Raw genomic sequence first — 21068 nt, 5'->3', positions numbered from 1 at the left:
GCAGACACTCAAGGACCAACCATCTTCAAATTGTCAGCTGTTTCTCTCATGGTTTTCAGTCATGTGGTGGCAGCTGTTGTGGTTGGATGGTATATAAAAAATTAATACGGTGTGCATTTAAGATCAAAACCAAAAAGTTTGGATGGGTCCCCTCACATTATTCAATAAACTCCTGGTTCTCTCTGTGAAATTATACTTAATTTGCGATAAAACGGAAGTTAGAAATTGGTACAAGTGTCAGTCCTGGCTCATTGATGTTTGGGACGTTGTGAAAATTTGAGTAAAAACAAAAACACAATTTTAGTGATAAAAGATAAAACAAGGCCTCTATGACTTCAGGTGAGTGTTTCTGTTACCTATGGGACAGTGCCGGCCCAAGCCTTTTCGGGGCCCTAAGCAGAATTTGATTTGCCTTTTGCTTTTTGACTGATTGAGGTAGTTACTTCATGCAACGACTTGGGCTTCAGGGCCCCTTGACCTCTTGGGCCCGGTAGACTCATTCAGTAATCCATCCTTGCTCACATGCCACAAATGTTTTGGGGCTCCTGGCCCCTCTAGACCTCTGGCCCCCTGGGCTTGGTAGACCCCTGTATTAATATAGTTTTTTATTTACACCAAATCAGTCCCCTTTTAACCTTAGAGGGTACTAAAATCACAAATGTATTTTAAACTTTCATTTTCAAAGTGAAGCACTAAGTGTGGTTTACTGAACTTGAATTGAAAAATAACAAAATACAACAGCAGAGATTGCATTTGTTGTAAACAAGTGTGGCCAGGTCATAAATGAGGAGACCGGACACAGTAGAATAATCATTGTGGGTCTTTTATTCCCGACTGCAATTTATAAAAGTAACAGCATTAACACTGCATCTCGCGCAACCTACCGCTGCGCTGCTCTTAAAGTGACAGTGTCACCTAAACAAAAAGAAACTGCTAACACAGTAATAATTCCCTACAGAATAATTAAACTCCGTCTTAACAGTCTGAAAACAGTATTGCTGTCTTGTTCACCTGGCTACACAAGTAAAAAATAAATAAAATTAAAAAAACACAAAAAATAAATAAATTGTCGATTGGGGGCCCCTTAGTTGCCAGGGGGCCCCAAGCAGCCGCTTAGTTCGCTTATGCCTCGGACCGGCTCTGTGTTATGCTCATTTAGACACATTTCCTGGTATGTGTCACTACAACAACAGGATAGACAAACGTTTACAAGTTATAATGTTAATTGTAAAGCTCTGCTGGTGTCACTCACTAGCTTTGAAGCTAAAAAACAACTAATGTTAGCAAACACATTAACCCTGACGATTCTAGCCTAGAGGCCCGGCTCACTCATTCACTATTTTGTGACTGCAAACTGCAAACTTAAACTGCTAAGCCAGTGATGTTTGCTAACAAAATTGCCAGAAGCTGACACAGCCATGTATTGAGTTGTCAAGTTCAGCACCACAAGCTGAATGCTATCAAATCAGTAAGTAAGCGTAAAGAGTAAAGTTTATTTGTACAGCAGCTTTCAAGGATACAAAGTCAGAGTGTTTTACATTAATGATAAATACACAATTTAAAGCAATATAAAAAAAGCAGTGACAAACAGCACGTGGCTGAAAAGTTAAATTCACAGCAACAACAAAACAAATGAGGGCAGAGACACAAACACAAATAAGTACGTCTAAACACTGAAAGATAAAGATTAATACGCTGCTAGCTGCTAAACTAGTTCCATTATATTCAAGAAGGCAGACATCTCTACAAGCAATATCTCCAAAACCTGCCAACTCACACCAAAACAATTCAGATGGATTAAAAGCAAAGGGAAACTGTGACAATAGAAAAGAATATTGTTTCTCCAGGACCAGAGTTTAAAAACCAATAAAACATCATAGAATACAGAGTGCTGAGTGTAAGTTTCTCTCAGATACAAGTCAAATGGAAAGTGCCAAAAATATATAAGAGTAACACAACTTCCAACTGTCTAGTTGTTAACATCACAAGATACACAATGAAACCAGCTGGACCAGCCAACTGAAGCTGGCTTTTTTCACCAGAGGGCATCAATGTACCTTTCAGTTGGAGGAGACGGTTGTTTTTCCTGTTTCTCCTCTGAAATGTCTCCCTCCTTTTATAAATACTCAGCTGGTCTATCACTCAGACACTCAGACATCAACCAGTCCATCATGGCTGTCAACATCCCAGGAGTGATAGCGATGGTGTTTTTCTACCTCCTGGTCCTTGGGACCGGCATCTGGGCTTCTTTTAAGTCCAAAAGGGAGCAGAAGAAAAGTGCAGCCTCTGGAGTGGAGATGACCCTGCTGGGAAACCGGAGCATAAACTGGGTGGTGGGGATGTTCACAATGACAGGTGAGGAGAGCACAGCTGGCAAAACTAGGATGGAAACTGTATGACTGTGATTTCAAAACTCTCTCTCTATATTGTAGGTGTTGCAAAAGGACACACACAGTTTCCAGTTCACAATAAGATGTATTTTATTGCCGATTACACAGGCACAGGGTGGCACAGGTAGACTGGAACTCTTGGGTGTGTCTCTCAAAGTTAGCTTGCTAGAAGAAAGTCAGAGAGGCTATGAGAGGAGCAAAGAAATACAAAGGGAGCAAAATATACACTGTATAAAAAAGTACATGCTATGAATTAACTTGACAATAAAGTAAAAACACACACTGAAATATTGCACATGAATTATTTCACTACTGAAATACTGCACAGGGCCGTGTGCCTGGAGAGACTCTGTATGACAGAGGTGAAGGTTTTCATGTACAGTGAGGGGGGGTGAGCAGACCCAGACAATCTTTTCACTCTTCATTGTGAGCGTTTTTCAACATTTTCATTAATGTGTCAGAAAATAATGCAGGGATGTGTATTTCAAACACCAGTTGTATTTGGGTGGCTGCCATCTATGACTATGACTATGAGTATAAAATGGGACTGTTGGCCGTTGACAGAGGTATGTGCTCTACTCAGTGCCGTTAGTTTTTGGGTTTTTTTTGTAGCATATCTTTTAACTTTAGATTAAAAGACAACAAAAACAGATGAAAACAGCCAACGGTCTCCAGTTCCAAGAGTCAGTCACTTGTATCTCCTTAATTGAGGGGTGGTTATACGAAAACTTGCCATTTTGTGTCCCTCCAACAAAACTGCTCAGCAAATCTGAATAAACAATAAATAATATAGAGATATATATATAGTTTAGTTTCCTTGATAAGCCTAGTAACATACAAACTAATTAAAAGTTTTTTTTTCTTTTGTTTTTAGAGTTTTAAACCCTTTTTTGTGCAAAGCATCTTGCAAGAAATGTAAAAATGGCCTGTCCCACAGTATGATTTGTCTACCTTTACTAGCTAGTAAGGCCAAAAAAGTCAAACTATCACATAAAAACTTAAACCTATATAAAGCCTCAAGTGTTGTTTCATTACTCATGAATGGATTTTATTCTTAATATGTGTTAAATGCTGAAAAAAACAACAATTTACTCGGGTCCCTGGGTTGTTGTCAACCCTGTTACTTTCAATGAAAACACCCCTTCAGAAATAATGGACTGTTCCAAAAGTTGCATCATTCCAGGTAGTGAAATCATCTGCCTTTTATGAAGTTGATGGTGAAAAAACAAGTGAGTGTCCTCTTTTTTTAATGAATTTTCTTTGAGTTATGTAATGTCTGACAGGGGGGGACGAGCTCATTGTGTCAGCCCTGTTACCCCAAAAGCATACTTTAAAAAGTTATTTGTTTGACATTTTAAATGTACACATATAACAACATTTAAGCCTCTCATGAATGCACACCATGTGGTGTCATTACATTTACCACATGGCTAGTAATGGCTGCCAATAACATTTTTCGTCAACCCTGTTACCGTAACAAAATCATATACTTTCGTCAACCCTGTTACCATTCTAGGGTAACAGGGTTGACGAAAGTATAAGCTTTTGTGTGTACATGAAAATATACTTGTCTTTCCAATAGTATTTACATGTTTTTGCAGGTTTCATACCTAAATATCATGTTTTTCTATTTATTCTACTGATAGGCGGGCTACAATTTGTTGAGGTTACTGACCTATACTGATCTATCTTTTTAGATAGATTAAGATCTTTTTATTTTAATAAAAAAAATATTCAGATTAGTCATGTTGAATGAGAGATTTAGGAATGTCCCATTATAACTTGATTATAGCCATAACTGTAACTTAAACAAGCAGTATAACCAATACGGTAACTGTTGTCAACCCTGTTACTTGTATAATATTCTAATATAATGTAAAAAATTAAAAGACAAATGTAAAAATCAACTCATTGTATATGTTAAGTAAAAGAGACCAGTAATCCACACAAAGAAATTGTAGTATTATTATTTTGTTTTCATAACGTTTTCTTAAAACAGAAGATGCTGTGAAAGAGTCAATTGTAAATGAGCATATTCATTCATGGAAAAAAGTCAAATCCTCAATATTCTCACTTTGTAAACACACTTAGTGTAACAAGGGGGGTTGTATCTTTCACTGTATATCAGATTTGTTTTAAATTTGGATTTAAAACCTTTTCAAACAGTAACTGATATGTCAGTAACAGGGTTGACAAAACACATATGTATGTTGATTATATGTGAAAATAAATAAAAAAATAAGATGGCCTGAGATGGCACGGCACATTTTTCTGAAAGGTAAGGATATACTTCATCCAAAAAGGGGCTTAAAGACTTTTAAAACAGTACTTTGAAAATCAAACATTAAGAATGGTAAATGGCACGTTTTCGTATAATGACCCTGAGGCTTTTTTGAGGCAATTCCAGCTTCCTCTTAGGAAAATAAAATCAGAAAGGCTGATTGGCGGACATTTGAACAAAATAAGCATTGTGTCTGAGACTAAGCAGCTTGAAAGCTTGCTGAATGATTTTTTAAGTCATCATCAGCAAGGAAAGTTTTTATTTTTTATTTCTGGGTTTCAGGTTTTTTGAAAATCTAGACAATCACGCAGAGGAGGAGTTTAATTCATTTGAAATTAATTCCTTGCTACACCTGGAAAGCAGTGCTGTCTCCTTGTCCTTTCACTTTATTAATGATGATGAATTATCACCCATCCTTTTGTCCACTGCTTTTTGTCCTTTACTTGATGTGTGATCATCCACCCTGTAGCTACGTGGTTTGGAGGAGGAATCATTGTTGGAACAGTTGAGATGGTGTACACGCCCTCCATTGGACTAATATGGACAATCGTGATGCATGTGGCATACAGCTTGTCTTTTTTAATTGGTAAGAGTTTAAACTTACAAAGATACTGTATTTCTGTCTGTATAATTACACACATATAGACTACTTAATTAAACCTGAAAGTCATATTGTAGGCAACAAGGAAGTTTGATGTACACAAAAGAGATAGGACACAAAGGCAGACAGAGTAGGCAGCAGGATGACTTCAGGGATTTATTGATGACATGCAGGTACAAGTAGGCAAACAGGCTGTTCGTTTGCAAAAGTCAACAAAAAAACTTTAACTAATACAAATACTGTCAGCTAAAAACACATCCTATCCCCTCCCCATGGGTGCTGCCATTGTTGTGTGACATCAAGATTTACAGGTTGGACTTTTAGTGTGAGTGATGTTCTATTGTACTTTTTCTAGAAAGTGGTTGAATTTTTTTCTGGAGCGCAGCATTATAATGTCATGAATGGGAACTGGCAGCAGTGATTATGCAATAAAATTATGCAACTGAAAAACAAATTAAAATATTTTGTTTACAGACAGGTTCAAATTCACATGACAATGTAATGGCAACTGTACACAGTAAAAACAGGAGGGAAATGAAATAATGAATGAAAGTGAATCTGTCATGCTGGAGCACAGAAGGTGGACCCAAATGTATGAAAGCAGACAGGAGGTGCATTGGATGAAGTTTTAATCTGGATAACGGCAATACAAGGAGCAAGCAAACACGAAGGAACATCAGAGAAACAGGAACAGCAAGATAACGTAAGCTAAGCAGGATCATGGAAACAAGGCAAAATCAAAGTAAGGAAGCAAAATATCAGAAACTAAGCAAATGACTCGACAATGACTGAACAAAAGACTGGACTGAAACACAAACTAAATAAAGATTTAATGAGGTGCAGGTAGAGTGAGGTGGAGTAACACAGGTGAGAACAGAAAAACACTAGAAACAGGGAAGGTGCTGATAGGCTGGAAAAAAAAGCTGGAAAAACACTGGAAAAGGGGGAAGGGCTAATGAGGGAGATGAACTCAGGTAACAGGGCTGGGCTAATCAGGCAGGTGAAGAAAACAAGAGGGAAACAGAAACAACGCTAGAAAAAGGGGCAAAATATACCACAAAGACCAAAGAAACACACATAAAATACACATACCAAGAAATTAAAATGGCAGGACCCTGACAGAATCCTCTAAATTAGATTTGTTAGAATTAGAGTAACTGGTCTTTCTAATCAAACATCATAAGATACGAGAGATTTATAACAACTACATTATAATATTTTTAAACCCTTTTTTGCTCAATTATAGCTTCACCATGTCATCATGAAGTGATCTGCGTCTTCACTACACTTCCACATCCACACATTTACACTACACTCAATACTGTTGACTAATAAAGCACAGTGAGGATACACAGTCCAAACATATACTGTGTTTCAACTCAGCCTCTACTGAGATGAAGTGATGCATGTAAGAATTTACAGCTTCCTTACTGAAGCTTTTTTACACGTTAAAAGGCTGACAAGAACTTTTCCTCACCCTATTTTTATTTCTATTTGTCCTGTGGTCTGTCCTTTCTCAAATCAAGTCGGCTCAGTGTTCGTCAAGCCAATGAGAGAAGCAAACTATGTGACGATGCTGGACCCTTTCCATATCAAGTACGGAAAAGTAGTGACAGCTGGACTGAGCCTGGCTTCAATTATTCTGGATGTGCTCTCTGTGCCAGCAACATTAATTGCTTTAGGTACAGTATATATGTATGTACTTTAAATACATACATCCAGATATGTATAATAAACTGTGTTCTTACACTTCTGTATGAATGTGTTTGACAGGAGGAATTATGAGCGTGGTCCTGGATTTGTCCTTTCCTTTGTGCATCTGGATCTCTGCTGCCGTCGCCATTATCTACACACTGCTGGGAGGTCTCTACTCTGTGGCCTACACAGATGTTATACAGCTGATCCTCGTATTCATTAGCCTGGTTTGTTTGCTATACATGCTTTATATAATCTATTTCCATTAGAGGTTTACACTAACCTACTCTACAGCAGGGCCAGCAAGCCCGCAGCTAAAGTCAGGGTCAGCCTACTCTGGGATGTGCCACCATTGTTCCACTGTGAAAGCCTTCTTACGCCAGTTTTCATTACATCTGCCGGACAGTGACAGTTCGATGTTTCATTGGAATGTAAATGTCATCCTATCTACCTTCCTGTAAAGACCTCAGGCAAAGAGAATTGCCCCTCATATGACTTTCTGACCTCCACACCTTAGGTGAGGGGAATCTCCCCTCCTCTCACATCCTGATATGTTCTCTACCATACATTGATCACAGAATTCATTTACATTTGTATATTTGTCTTTGCAGTGGCTCTGTGTTCCCTTTGTTTTGATGAATCCTTCTGTCTCGGATATCAGCCAGACGTTGATGAACAACACCTTACACGCTCCCTGGATTGGTAAACCAGAGCTGAAAAAGACCTGGATCATGATTGATGATTTCTTATTCTTCGTAAGTAAACAACAAATATTACTGTGAACTAACTCACTGTAACTAAAGATTAAAACAGCTTGTGGCCAGAGCATAATACCAGAAACAGCATGACTGTAAGTGTCCAAGGGAAATAACTATCATTTGACTGATTTACAGAGATGCCACACTGGTAATTAAAATAACCATCTAACTGTTTTACTTTTAAGGCACTGGGGAGTCTGGGATATCAGTGCTTCCACCAGAGGACCTTGTCAGCTTCTTCCTCAGCCACAGCAAAGCGCTCATGCTTTCTTGCTGCTTTTGTCTATCTAGTACTTATAATACCTCCAATACTGCTCGGGGCTGCCACCGCATCCACAGGTATTAAAAGCTTTTACATACTGAGTTAAACTGTCAAAGCTAATGTCTATATTCTGATCATTGTAAACTGTAAACTGTGCTATTTTTTGAGAATTCTTTTATCTGAATTTGTTGTCAAGGTTTTATATTCTTTCTGTTTCCATGTTGTTATTCTTAACTAATTTTTCTTGAAAGCTTTAATGATACTATTTGTTTTCTTTGGTTTTTAAATGTTTTCAAAACAAAAATTTATCAATTTATCAATCATTAATGTAAGAACACGAATGATTTATGATTTACTTTAACAGTCATGGAAGACTGTCCAACCAGAGGGTTGTCAACTTAATGGAAGCCACCTTTCCCTCAGCTTAAGTGCACTTGAACATCCTCTGAAATTCACGTAAAAGTGGAATAGTGAGGGCAGATGCCAAGATACATGGTAGTCTGGGTCCTTAATGTTGCTGGTGGGAACCCACAATTGCCTCTCCAGTCCATAAGTCAAAGTCAAAGTCAGTTTTATTGTCAATTTCTGCAATACATACACAGTTATATTCAGGAATTGAAATTGCTTGACTCTTGGTCTTCCTGACAACACAGAGTAACAGATAACACTGAACAAAACAAGATTTAATATAAGAATATTGAAAGTATTAAAATATTGAAAAGAAAGTATTTAGGAGAAAAATATACCCTCCCAATCCACCAAGTACTGGCCCCAATGACCAAGGTGACAACTGTAAGAAAGCACTTGATGGAGGAGAACCAGCATTGACAGAAAAATCCTTAGTCCAGGCCAGTAAGAGGGAGCAGGTAATTGCCGGCAATCAGCTATCCTGTTCTGGAGAGCCCCATTCAATACATGACAACGATGACAGAGTGTTTACGCCTCAGCGAAGGCTGACCAGAGTGACAGCATGGCAAGCATACTGAACCCAGATGGGGTGTTTGCTACAGGTGGCTGGATTCTTGGAGAGAAGGCAGCGTAGGCCAGTTTCCAGCTCCTGGTCAAGCCATTCAGTCCTGGCCATTGGTATGGGGAAGGTAGGCGGAATAGAGTCTGACCATGGCTCCAGGCAGAGAACAAAACAAAACATTGATCTAAATGGGGGTCCACGATCAGAAACCGTATCACTTGCAAAGCCATGCAGGCAAAACACATGGGACAACCTCACCTCCACCATTTCTGTGGTGAGCAGTTGGGATTGAGGGATAAAATGAACCATTTTGGAGAATCTGTCAACAACAGTGAGGATGGTGGTGTTACCTTTAGAAGGAGGCAGACTGTGATGAAGTCCAGAGAGATGCCTGACCAGGGACAATGCAGCATCGGGAGTGGGTATAGGAGTCCCGGAGGAGGACGTCAGGAGGCTTTGTTCTGGTCAAATACTGAGCAAGCAGCTGCATACTCCCCTAACTCCTTCTCCATAAACCAAAACCAGTTGCACTGTCTTATGATGAAGATTGTCTGCTGGACTCAAGGATTACAAGAGAAGCAGAAGGTGTGGGCCAAACGGATGACCTGGGAGTGAGAGGACTCTGTACTCTCTTTTTAACAACCCACCTCCAACAATGCAGGAGGAGGCCAATTGTAGGTTGGAGACTTGGCAGAGGAGTCATAGTCAAACAGATGAGACGGGATGTCAGGTTTAATATTCTTAGCAGAGTACAGTTGAATAAAATGGAGCCCACCTGGCCTGTCTGGTGTTGAGTTGCTTGGCTGCAAGTGTACTTCAAGTTCTTGTGGTGGATCCAAACAAGCAAAGGATACTCACTCCCTCCAACTAGTGACGCCACTCCTCCAATGCCACCTTCAGTGCCAGCAGCTCTCTGTTCCTCACATCTGAATTCCTCTCTGTAGGGGAAAGCTTCCAACCTCTGAAGGCACAGGGATGGAGTTTCTTATCCTCAGTGGAGTTATGAGGGAGCATCTCCCAAACGGCAACATCTGAGGCATCCACCCCCACCACAAACTGCAAGTGTGGGTGCCGGGGTGAAACTTCCTTAAGAGCTTTCTATAGAATTAAGCAAACCTGAGAAAACATGGCACTAGCTTTTGACTGGTAGGCATAGGCCAGCCAGCTACAGTACTAACATTAGCGAGGTCCATCTGAATGTTGTTAGACGATAAGACAAAACACAGGAATGAGACTGAGGAGACATGAAACTCAAACTCTGCTTTCATGAAGAGCTGGTGGTCAAGGAGGCACTGCAGACCCTGGTGAACATGCTGTACGTGAGTCTCTTCATTCAGGGACAAGATGAGGATATCATGCAGCTAGACTAAGACAAAGTTGTTCAGCATGTCCCGAGGAATATCATTGCAGATAGACACCTGGGGCATTTGGGTGGTTTGATTTGAATAGCAGGTCGGGGTTAAATGATCAACACAGCCCTCTCTGCTTTGTCTATCTTATCACACAGCGCTCACCTCTTGGTATATACAGCAGAGTAAGACAGATAATGTGACCATTTTTCCATCTTTCCTTCTTTTGTGTCCATGCTTCAGACTGGAACCTGACTACCTATGGTTCGCCATCTCCATTTGAACGTGGGGAAGCAGCTCTAGTTCTGCCCATCGCCCTGCAACACCTCGCACCATCTGCCGTCTCCATCATCGGTATTGGATGTGTGGCCGCCGCTGTGATGTCATCAGCCGACTCTTTTTTGCTTTCTGCAGCTTCTGTCTTCAGCTCCAACATCTACAAGAACGTCCTGAGGCCTCAGGTGAGAAAATTTGCTCTATTCACTCACTGTGACACTGAAGGTGTCACACTTATTTTAAAATGGAAGCAATGGAATGCAGAACAGAATGAATGGAATAAAGTAGCATGATAGAAAACAAGCTAAGAAAGCAGGGATAGAGGTATTTGAAAGCAGGACAGTCTCATTCATTTACTGTTTACCTGTTCTTCTGCCTCTTCTTTTTCCTCTTCAGGCATCAGACAGAGAGGTTCAGTGGGTGATCCGTGCTTCTGTGTTGGTAGTGGGCTTGGTTGGTACATCACTCACCAGCCTGAAAACCAGCCTCCTTTTGTTCTGGTTTGTGGCTGCTGAAGTGGCCTACATTGTAATTTTCCCTCAACTCGTCTGCGTCCTCTTCTTCAACATCTCCAATGGTTACGGGGCTATTATGGGCTGTCTGGTGGGAATACCATTAAGACTGTTCAGTGGAGTCCCGTTACTAGGGTTAGCACCAGTCATACACTTCCCAGGATGCACTCTTGAGGATGATGTTTATGTCCAGTACTCTCCAGTTAGGACCATCGCCGCACTGTCTGCCATTGCTGCCATCTTGTTGTTCTCCTATCTGGCTTCTGTGCTCTTCAACAAAGGCATGCTTCCTGAGAAGTGGGATGTGTTCAAAGTGAAAGTCCAGCACTCACCACAACCACTGACACCAATAGGTGACACCACAGAACATGATGAGAATGAGAAATTGAACCGAGACAACTCTCAGAATGAAGCATCAGAGCCAATGAGTAGCACAAGTTGTTAGTGTTCCTGCGTGTACAGTAGTATCTGTTTTATTAAAGTATAATATTGACGAGTAGATCCTAGTAAGTATCTCAAAGTCACTCTGGAGAATTATGAAAAACATCAATGTACTATAAAACGATCATGTGTCCCAAGATGTTGCTTATTCACTCCAATAAAAGGAAGTCACCCGGCACATACTGTAGCCCTGAATGAATTTTGTGTTTGAGATTGGCTTCTCAGTTGCATGGTTCATTGCCAAGGTTTTTCCTGAAAACGTTGAGGCAGAGCTAATTCTGATTTTTACTTTTATTGATCTTAGTGAAGTATTCCCTTTTTGCGTTCTTGAATGGTTTTCGACTACATTAACTACTTCATTCATTCATTCTGTCAGCAAACGTGTAATAACGACATAATTCACAGCATAACGACAGCATAAACGACAGCTTAGTAGCTCATCCGGACAGTGTTTTTATAGCAGCTGGGGATTTCAACCATGCTGACTTGAAAACAGTTCTTCACAAATTCCATCGTAATGTGAAATGTGCTACTAGGGGAAAGAACACGCTGGACCAAGTGTATACTAACATAGCAGATGCATACAAGGCTCAGGCCTACCCACACCTGGGTCTGTCAGACCATCTCTCTCTGCTGTTACACCCACGGTATACACCTAAGATTAAGAGCGCTGGGTCTATCACCAAATCAATGAGAACATGGCCAGAAGGCGCCATTCCTATGCTGCAGGACTGTTTCCACCACACGGATTGGGATGTATTCAGAGAGCAGGGCACAGACACTCGTGAATCCATGGACGAATACACCTCCACTGTCCTATGCTACATCAACTTCTGTGTGGATAACGTTATGTAGGAGATACACTGTATTAAAGGCAAGGTATTAATCACTGAAGATTAATAAAACACTCGTTAATGGGGCACCACCTCCGATGTTTTGTCTATTTGAATAATCCGGAGGTAATTAATCAAATCCGACTAAACAAGGTTGACTTGTATCAATTTAAATCAATTTAGTTAGTCTCATAGCTGAATTAGTGACTTCTTTATACAGTTTCCTCGGTTCTCCACATCAAAGCAAGTAAGCACAGACAACGACGTACGGTTAAATATGTTTATTTACTAAATAAATCAAGGTGAATAAATGAAATGATGATTCAGACAACAATAAAACAAACAGAAATGTGAAGACTATATGGTTAAAGTGACAGGATTATTTAAGGTGGATGTGAGCGATGGTAAAGTCGTGAGTCTGGGCAGCATTCAAATGTTACGAGAGTAATTTTGATACTAACGAGACCCTAACCGGACTTGTCTTGTGAAAAGATTATTATGAATTAGGAATTAAAAGAACACCAACTCATGAACGTTTAGTGAAACGTGTGCAAGATGCTTAGCCTACTTCGTCTGAAGAGTGGAGAAGTCTTTTGCTTCGATCTTTCTGCCGGATTTCGTCTGATGGATTGCTGGCTCGCGGTAGCTGCGGGTCCCGACGAAGGAGGGAAGATGCGGTCGGTCGACCTCACAGCAGGCGGCTCTCTCTCGTCCAGGTGTCGGAGAGAGATCAGCTGGTCCAGCGCTCAGCAGAGGATGGTCCGGTTCGCTGCCCAGCGGGATGGTACCGCTCGTGAGCGTAGAGGGCAGCGTAACTTCAGCTTGGCACAAAGTCGTTGCAAACCGTGGTCCTAGGTTTGTGGAAACAGGCAGTGACACTGCACGTTTTGCTTGGCGTTTTTAGTCTTAAAAAAGACTGTTGTTTATCTTCACACTCTGAGTGGTGACTTTTAACTCTAATTCAACTGATATTTAACTTTCCTGACGAGGATAACGAAAGGATAACGCTGGCCTGGCGCTTCCTCAGTTGTTTCTCAATACAAGAATAATTAAACTGAATTCTGTTCCACTGAATAAAATAGTGATACTTAACAAAAATAGTAAGAACGGAACTTACTTCTATTAACATCTAACAAAAATAAAAGCTCTTAAAGATTATCGCACGTGGTCGATTGTACGGAGATTTTTATACCTAGGAGCTTGTTACAAAAAGAAGCAAAGTAAAGTGTTGAAAAATTAAGCAAAAGAAGAGAGCAAAGAAAGAGAAAGAGAGAGAGAGGGAGCTCTGTCCCTTGGTTTTAATAGTTCTGGTGGTGCAGGCGGAGCAAAGGGGCGTACTGACCACACTCCCAGTGTGGATGTTTTAATTCCACACCTTTAAACTTAATTAATTCCAACTATCAAGTTAACGCTTCGAAATCGCGCTTAGCCTTTCTCAGAACTTTACCATGGCAAAAGTAGATGGACTTTTGTGAAACAATAAGACAGTATGATCTGATTAAAATCATTGAACACTTAAATGAAATCAACACTGGATCAGAACATAAGAATACACTTGAAGATAACGTAGGACTGATGAAACTGGTCACTTATACATGTTCCTTCTAGTGTTAGCTTAAGGCTTGTAAAGAAAAACATTTTACAGACTTTTAAATTGTAGTTTATAAACACGTTAGAAAAAAAAGGATCTCCGACAGTCTAATCCAGTTAACCATAACTTACCACTAGATGGCACTGTGACTCCACCAAACACCAGACACCAGTGAGCATTAAGCAGGATCTCAGTCCATGTTCATCACAGAAACTTAGGAATTGGTTCAGTTTGATGAGCTTATTTTACTGGATTTCAAATTGTAAGAATTAAACAGGTGAGACTCTGATTTAATGGTTAATTAGAAATGCTTCTGAAGTCTAGAGGAAACTCTGACCATTTGTTTGGAATGTACCAAAGATAACACTGAAACAGATGTGTCGTTAATCTCTTCAAAGAGAGGAGGTAGAGAAAGGGGGGGGTTTCCACCGTCCTTTTCTCTAGTGTGTGTATTGGGAAGTAGGGAGAAGAAGGGTGAGTCTGAGGGACAGATAGCAAGATCGGTCCATCAGACGTGTTACCTAATTACAATTATAAAGACATTGTATCACACAACTTATCACAAACAATCCCGGTTCCTTTGGTTGAGGTTTTAAAGGAGAAGTAGCTTCATATGTTTCCTTCGTTTGACCTGTGTGAAAGGAATGTTCCTGTTTGTTAGGTCAAAAACAGTTCGTACAGGGGGGTTACCATCGTAAATTAATTCAAACTGATTCCCTCTGGTGGTTTTATGACGAGAGAGTGTTGTTCTCCCTCCTAAGAGATAACACGGGGAGACATCCCGGCGTCTCCATCCTGATAACGTCCTCACACAGATGGAAAGTGTTAATAATGAAAAAAACAACAGGGCCTCAGCAGGTCAAAGGTCCACATGAGAGCGTTAGGCATGTTTCCCTACAGTTACATCTTGGAAACATTCTTGTGTGTATCTGAACAGGAAACCTTGGATGACACACAGTGTAGAACAGCTGATCCGAGCCAGGGACTGGGCACATAGCTCCGGGGATCCTGAGGCATACAGTAGAACCAGGGCTGCACTGAGGAAGGGCATCAATACTGCCAAACAAATAACACAGGAGGCGTATTGAAGCCTGTTTCAACAACTCGACGAACTCCAGGCAGGTATGGGAGGGCATCAAGGCCATCACAGACTACAAGAGCAAGGCAACAGGAACATCTCCCTCAGCTGATGCCACCCTGGCTGAGGACTTAAACCACTTCTACGCCCGCTTTGACAGGGAAAACACAGACTCTGTGCTGCCCCCCCTTCCTTCCTCTGACCCTGCTCCAGTCCTGAGCTCTCATGAGGTGAGACGTGTTCTCCGCAGCATTAACATCAGGAAGGCAGCCGGGCCGGACGGCGTGCTGGGCCGGGTGCTGAAAGACTGTGCTGCGGAGTTAACGGATGTCTTCACCTCCATCTACAACATATCACTGTCTACATCATGGGTCCCCGCCTGCTTCAAGGCAGCCACCATTGTTCCCATCCCCAAGCAGTCAAATGTCACATGTCTGAACGACTACAGACCTGTGGCACTCACCCCCATTCCCGCCAAATGCCTTGAGAGACTGGTCATCAAACACATTAAAGGCGCAATACCACCAACACTTGATCCACACCAGTTTGCGTACAAACAGAACAGGTCGACTGAGGACGCTATTGCCATTGTGCTTCATTCACTACTGGAGCATCTTGAGCAGAAGAACACCTATGCGAGACTCCTCTTTGTCGACTTTAGCTCGGCCTTTAATACAATCCGGCCTCTCAAGCTCCAAGCTAAATTACACCATCTTGGACTAAACATCTCACTGTGCAACTGGATTGTGGACTTTCTCACAAAACGAAACACAGAGTGTGAGAGTGGACAAGTACACGTCCTCCACCCTTTCAATCAACACCGGGGCCCCCCAAGGGTGTGTGCTCAGTCCTCTGCTCTACACCCTGTACACACATGACTGCTCTGCTTCTTCTCCCTCCAATCTCATTGTTAAATTTGCCGACGACACCACAGTGCTCGGACTGATCAACAACAATAATGAGACGGATTACAGGACTGAAGTGCAACATCTAACAGCATGGTGTGTGGGTAATAATCTCATACTGAACATCAAGAAGACCAAGGAGATTATTGTGGACCCCCGCAAAAAGAGACAAAACAGCCACCTTCCACTCTCTATCGGCAGCGAGGCGGTGGAGAGGGTGGCGCACTTCAAATTCCTGGGAGTGACCATCACTGAGGACCTGTCCTGGGGCATCAACACCGCCTCAGCAGTAGGAAAGGCCCAGCAACGGCTCTACTACCTGAGGCAACTGAAGAATGCCGGGATCCAGAAACAGCTGATGGTGAACTTCTACAACTGTGCCATCAGCAGTGTTCTGACGTACGGTTTCCTTGTGTGGTTCTCCAGCTGCACTAAGGCCGAACAGCAGGCACTCCAGCGGGTGGTAAAAACAGCGGGGAAAATCATGGGGACCATTCTACCAGAGATCAGTACCATCTACACCTCCCGCTGTCTGAAGAGAGTGCGTAACATCCTGCATGACCAACACCACCCAGCCCATCACCTGTTCCATCTGCTGCCCTCAGGTAGAAGGTACAGGGCCTTATCTGCCAGAACCACCAGAATGGCCCACAGCCTGTACCCTCAGGCAGTGAGGCTGCTGAACAGTGCCCCCCTCCTCTCTCTCCCCGCCCCACATGGACAGTAACCACACTCCATCTTACAATAACTGTGAACTGGTCTCTGCATTGCTGCAGCACACACCATACTACCTCTGACAATGTACTCTGGCGCCCCTTGTGTTTTTGTCCTTCTTTTGTGTACATGACATGCCCGTGGGATTCTGCACCATTGCACATCTTGCACTTTTTGCACTATGCACTTTTTCACTATGTAAGGTTGTATGCTCCAACGGAATTTCGTTGTTATTTATGGCAATGACAAATAAAGGATTGATTGATTGATTGATTCATTCATGTCTCATCCACTCTAGTTGTATATATGTATGTATATATGTTTAGTGGTCCTTATTCATCATCCATGTCCCTTAGTAGTTCAGTACGTATCTTGAATTAAGTTGTTGTATTTGTGTTTTCCCTTACAGTGTGACAGAGATGGAGGTCAATGTAATCAGAATTTCCAAATTTCAGATATAAGACTGATTCATTCGATGTGATTTTTTTTCCTCCTCATCACTTAATAAATCGATCAATTAATCAATGGATGTGGTGCCCCTTCTGAAGAGTGCTTAAAGGATAACTACCGTTTTTTACAACCTGAACCTTATTTCTGGCAAAATATATGATCATTTACTCACCCAGATAACTTTGGTGTCATTTGAAGTCGTTCGGACGAAATTAGATCCGGTGTGGCGCCACTATATCCATATAATGCGAGTGACGGGGCACCGAAACACAGCTTCTATATAACACATTATCTGCCACAAAACTAGTTAATTTCACCAATATTTTGTCATGATATGCTAGTGCAATTCCCCTCTGAGTCCGGGCTCGTCTGTTATCAACATCCGGGGTCAAACTAGCAGTAGCAGCTACAGGTAAACAAGCCGGGCTGTCGCGGGTGCGCGCGCAGCTCAGAGATGACATCTTCCAGGTCAGAGGTAGTAGCTCAACCTACAGACCCCGGATGTTGACAACAGACAAGCTCGGACACAGAGGGGAATAGCACTAGCGTATCGTAACAAAATATTGGTGAAATTAACTAGTTTCGTGTCAGATAATGCTCATAGAGGCTGCGCTTCGGTGCCCCGTCACTCGCATTATATGGATATACGCGGCGCTACACTGGATCTAATTTTTCGAACGACGCCAAATGACACCAAAGTTATCTGGGTGAGTAAATGATCATATATTTTGCTAGAAATAAGGTCCAGGTTGTAAAAAACGGTAGTTATCCTTTAATATTATCTCATATATGTGGTGAGAGCGCTTCACTTGCTGCCTTTCCCTCTTCTCTGATCCTTCACTGGGCTGTCCACAATGTAAGTGGAAAGTTACAGAGAGGTAGATAGTCGACTCTGTTTTCAATAATTGTCCTTGGGTGCTAGTCACTCCATTTCACAGATATAACAATGTGAGCTCATGTGTACACAGAGTGACTCTAGAAGCAGCAGACACTCAAGGACCAACCATCTTCAAACTGTCAGCTGTTTCTCTCATGGTTTTCAGTCATGTGGTGGCAGCTGTTGCGGTTGGATGGTATATAAAAAATTAATAAGGTGTGCGTTTAAGATCAAAACAAAAAATGTTTGGATGGGTCCCCTCACATTATTCAATAAACTCCTGGTTCTCTCTAAAAAATTATACTTAATTTGCGATAAAACTGAAGTTAGAAGTTGGTACGAGTCCCAGTCCTGGCTCATTGATGTTTAGGACATTGTGAAAATTTGAGTAAAAACAAAAACACAATTTTAGTGATAAAAGATAAAACAAGGCCTCTATGACTTCAGGTGAGTGTTTCTTTTTACCTATGGGATGACATGTGTCCTCACTTCCTACAGCCTGTTTGTAAAGTAAGTGAGTTTAGGGGTTTTGTGGTAATGTAACTTTCACTCCACGGTTGTTTGTTGTAACATGATAGCATTTGGGGTGATTATTTAGGAGTTCAACAGCAGCATATCACTGGTCTGACATCAATGGGTAATTTGTGATCTTAGGTGTCCATCTAGTGGCAAAAAGCGTCTTTATAAAAAATGACCTGGACTACAGGAGTGTCAGCAGAGTTACAGTGGGGCTGGCTCTTTTGATATTTTGAGTGGCACCATGTCTTCAATGGAAGTAAATTTACCTCATTGATTAAAGTTTTTGTATATGCCAAGAAGATCACTGTCGACTTCAGGGGGAAGCAGCCCACTCACACTCCTCTCTACATAGAGGGCGCTGCTGTGGAGATCGTCCAGAGCACCAAGTTCCTGGGGGTGCACATCACCAACGGCCTGACCTGGTCCCAGCACATATCAGCCCACCAGCGGCTCCACTTCCTGCGACGGCTGAGAAGAGCACATCTTCCACCTACCATCCTTACCACTTTCTACAGGAGTACTTTGGAGAGCATAATGACCAGCTGCGTCTCAATCTGGTATGAGAACTGTAATGTCTCAAAGTCTGCAAACAGTGCTGTCAACTTTTGAAATCCGACTTTATTTTGGATACTATCTTCTCAGTGGAGACCGAATCCAGGTTATACATTATCACTGCAAACACCTGTTGAACAGGCTAATACAGCAAATCTATTTCAAAATGGTTAGCATAAAATCAGCGTCAAAGTCTGTCAGCTAAATTCAGAGCTTCATCTTGGTCGATAAGGACTACATTGAGGATAGCTGATCACTCGGTTTCTGATTTCTTGAAAAAAAAATGTATGGATATTTTGCACACATAAAGATATAAAAATGTGATTTTGATGTTTGTTGCTCCTCCAGCTCACTAAACACATGTGCTCTGCATGTCATCAAATGCAACACCCACATAGACTTGAAGACACCTGTGTGGTACACGTGTACACGCAATGGCACTTGATTTTGTCCTCTTGCATGCTTCAGTCAGCCATTCCAATCAGACAAATCTGTGTGTTTTGTGTTTATAATAATCAATCAAGGCTCCAGAATCACTCTGAACTGTCTGATGTCATTAATAGGCATCCTAAGCTACTGTGGGCAGGTTCAATAAAATAAATTAATCAACAAATATCAAATATAATGTTTTTGTTGTAAATTCCCAGTTTAGATTTTAAAATCTGATGTGTCTATTGTACCAGATGGGCACAAAGTTATATATTCCATTTTTATAATATCATACCACTATTACAACATAATGTTGAGACACACCACATTAAATTGGGATAACACCCTTTGTAGTTATATTTTTTATAATACCATTAAAATATAAAGACCTATATTACACCTAGCAACCAATTTGTCTCTGTGGTGAACTGCAGTACTGCAACAACAACAAAAAACTTCACCTGAAGCCCAGAAGGATTCACCTCACCTGAGAACACCTCGATGCAAACAAAAGTCGCCCTTTGTATTGTGTCCTTTTTATTAAAAACATTACATGTTAAGAAACTCTCTCAGAACATTGAAAACCCAATGTGAATGTACAATGAACCATGCAATTAAGAAGCCAATCAGAAAGAGCAAAATCCTTCTAGGTATACAGTGCGTGCTGAATGGGCAACATCGTGGAACACAGGTGAGCAGTAACATGACTGGTCTAGACAGTTAGTCACATGATCAATGAAGACAGGTGAGCAGTAACATGACTGGTCTAGATAACCACCTGACAGACCACACAGGAAGGTGAGTTGTCACATGATCAATATGAGCAAGTTGGTAGTCACATAATCAGCAGTCAAAAGCAAAAGACTAAGCATGTTTAGCAGAAAAATATCTCAAGCTTATATATTCCATTTTTATAATATCATACCACTATTACAACAGCCTTAGCCTTTCTAATCTGTCTTCTCCCCTTACTGAGTTTGCTATACACTCTATGCCTGATATCTTTAGCGTATTGCTATTTTCCACAACCGAGCAGCTCACCTTGCATTCTGTTTTTTGACGGGAGCAACTTTCCATTGTTTTTAGATTCTTTTACTCTAAGGCTGATGACTGCAAAATGACACTACAATGACAACGTAACATGATAGTCCTGCAATTGAGTTGCTTTTTCTGCAGCCGGGTTCCCCATGAGCGTGTGTGTGATATACTAAAGAGTGGTACCAACAGCGCCACCAAGTTTGTGACAAATTAGTTATAGTTGCAAAAGTCAGTTCCAGTTTCGTCAGTCATTCTCTATAATTAGGATTCTCAAGATGCAAGTGTTGTGGTGTCTATATACTTTCCAAGTGACTAGACCTGAACACCAACTGTTGTCACAACAGGGTAACAATGTTTTTGTTACGCTACATGTTCCTACTTGTTCCAGAGACATCATTCAGTGAGGAAGACAGAAAACCAGTTACTTTCACCAGAGGGCATCAATGAATCTTCAGTCTGATAAGACCATTGTTTTTCCTGTTGCTCCGCTGAAATGCCATCCCCTCATAAATACTCAACCTTTAACTCAAGACACTCAGACATCCTT

At 41.3% G+C, this 21068-nt stretch overlaps 1 protein-coding gene across 1 annotated transcript; it reads left to right on the top strand.

Moving 5' to 3' along the window:
- Nucleotides 1-2171: 2171 nt before the first annotated feature.
- Nucleotides 2172-11701, top strand: LOC311270893 (high-affinity choline transporter 1-like; the record flags this gene model as incomplete). Its single annotated transcript, XM_084376120.1, has 8 exons — nt 2172-2355; nt 5141-5257; nt 6799-6954; nt 7046-7194; nt 7579-7722; nt 7911-8064; nt 10550-10767; nt 10979-11701. The coding sequence occupies 8 exons, from the start codon at nt 2172-2174 to the stop codon at nt 11537-11539; spliced, it is 1683 nt and encodes a 560-aa protein (XP_084232246.1). The 3' UTR covers nt 11540-11701.
- Nucleotides 11702-21068: the final 9367 nt, after the last annotated feature.

This window comes from Pagrus pagrus (assembly GCF_965226575.1).
Source record: "Pagrus pagrus genome assembly, chromosome: 15".
NCBI classification, from domain to species: domain Eukaryota; kingdom Metazoa; phylum Chordata; class Actinopteri; order Spariformes; family Sparidae; genus Pagrus; species Pagrus pagrus.
Note: the sequence above shows the minus strand (reverse complement) of the source record. Positions and strands in the feature narration are given on the sequence as shown.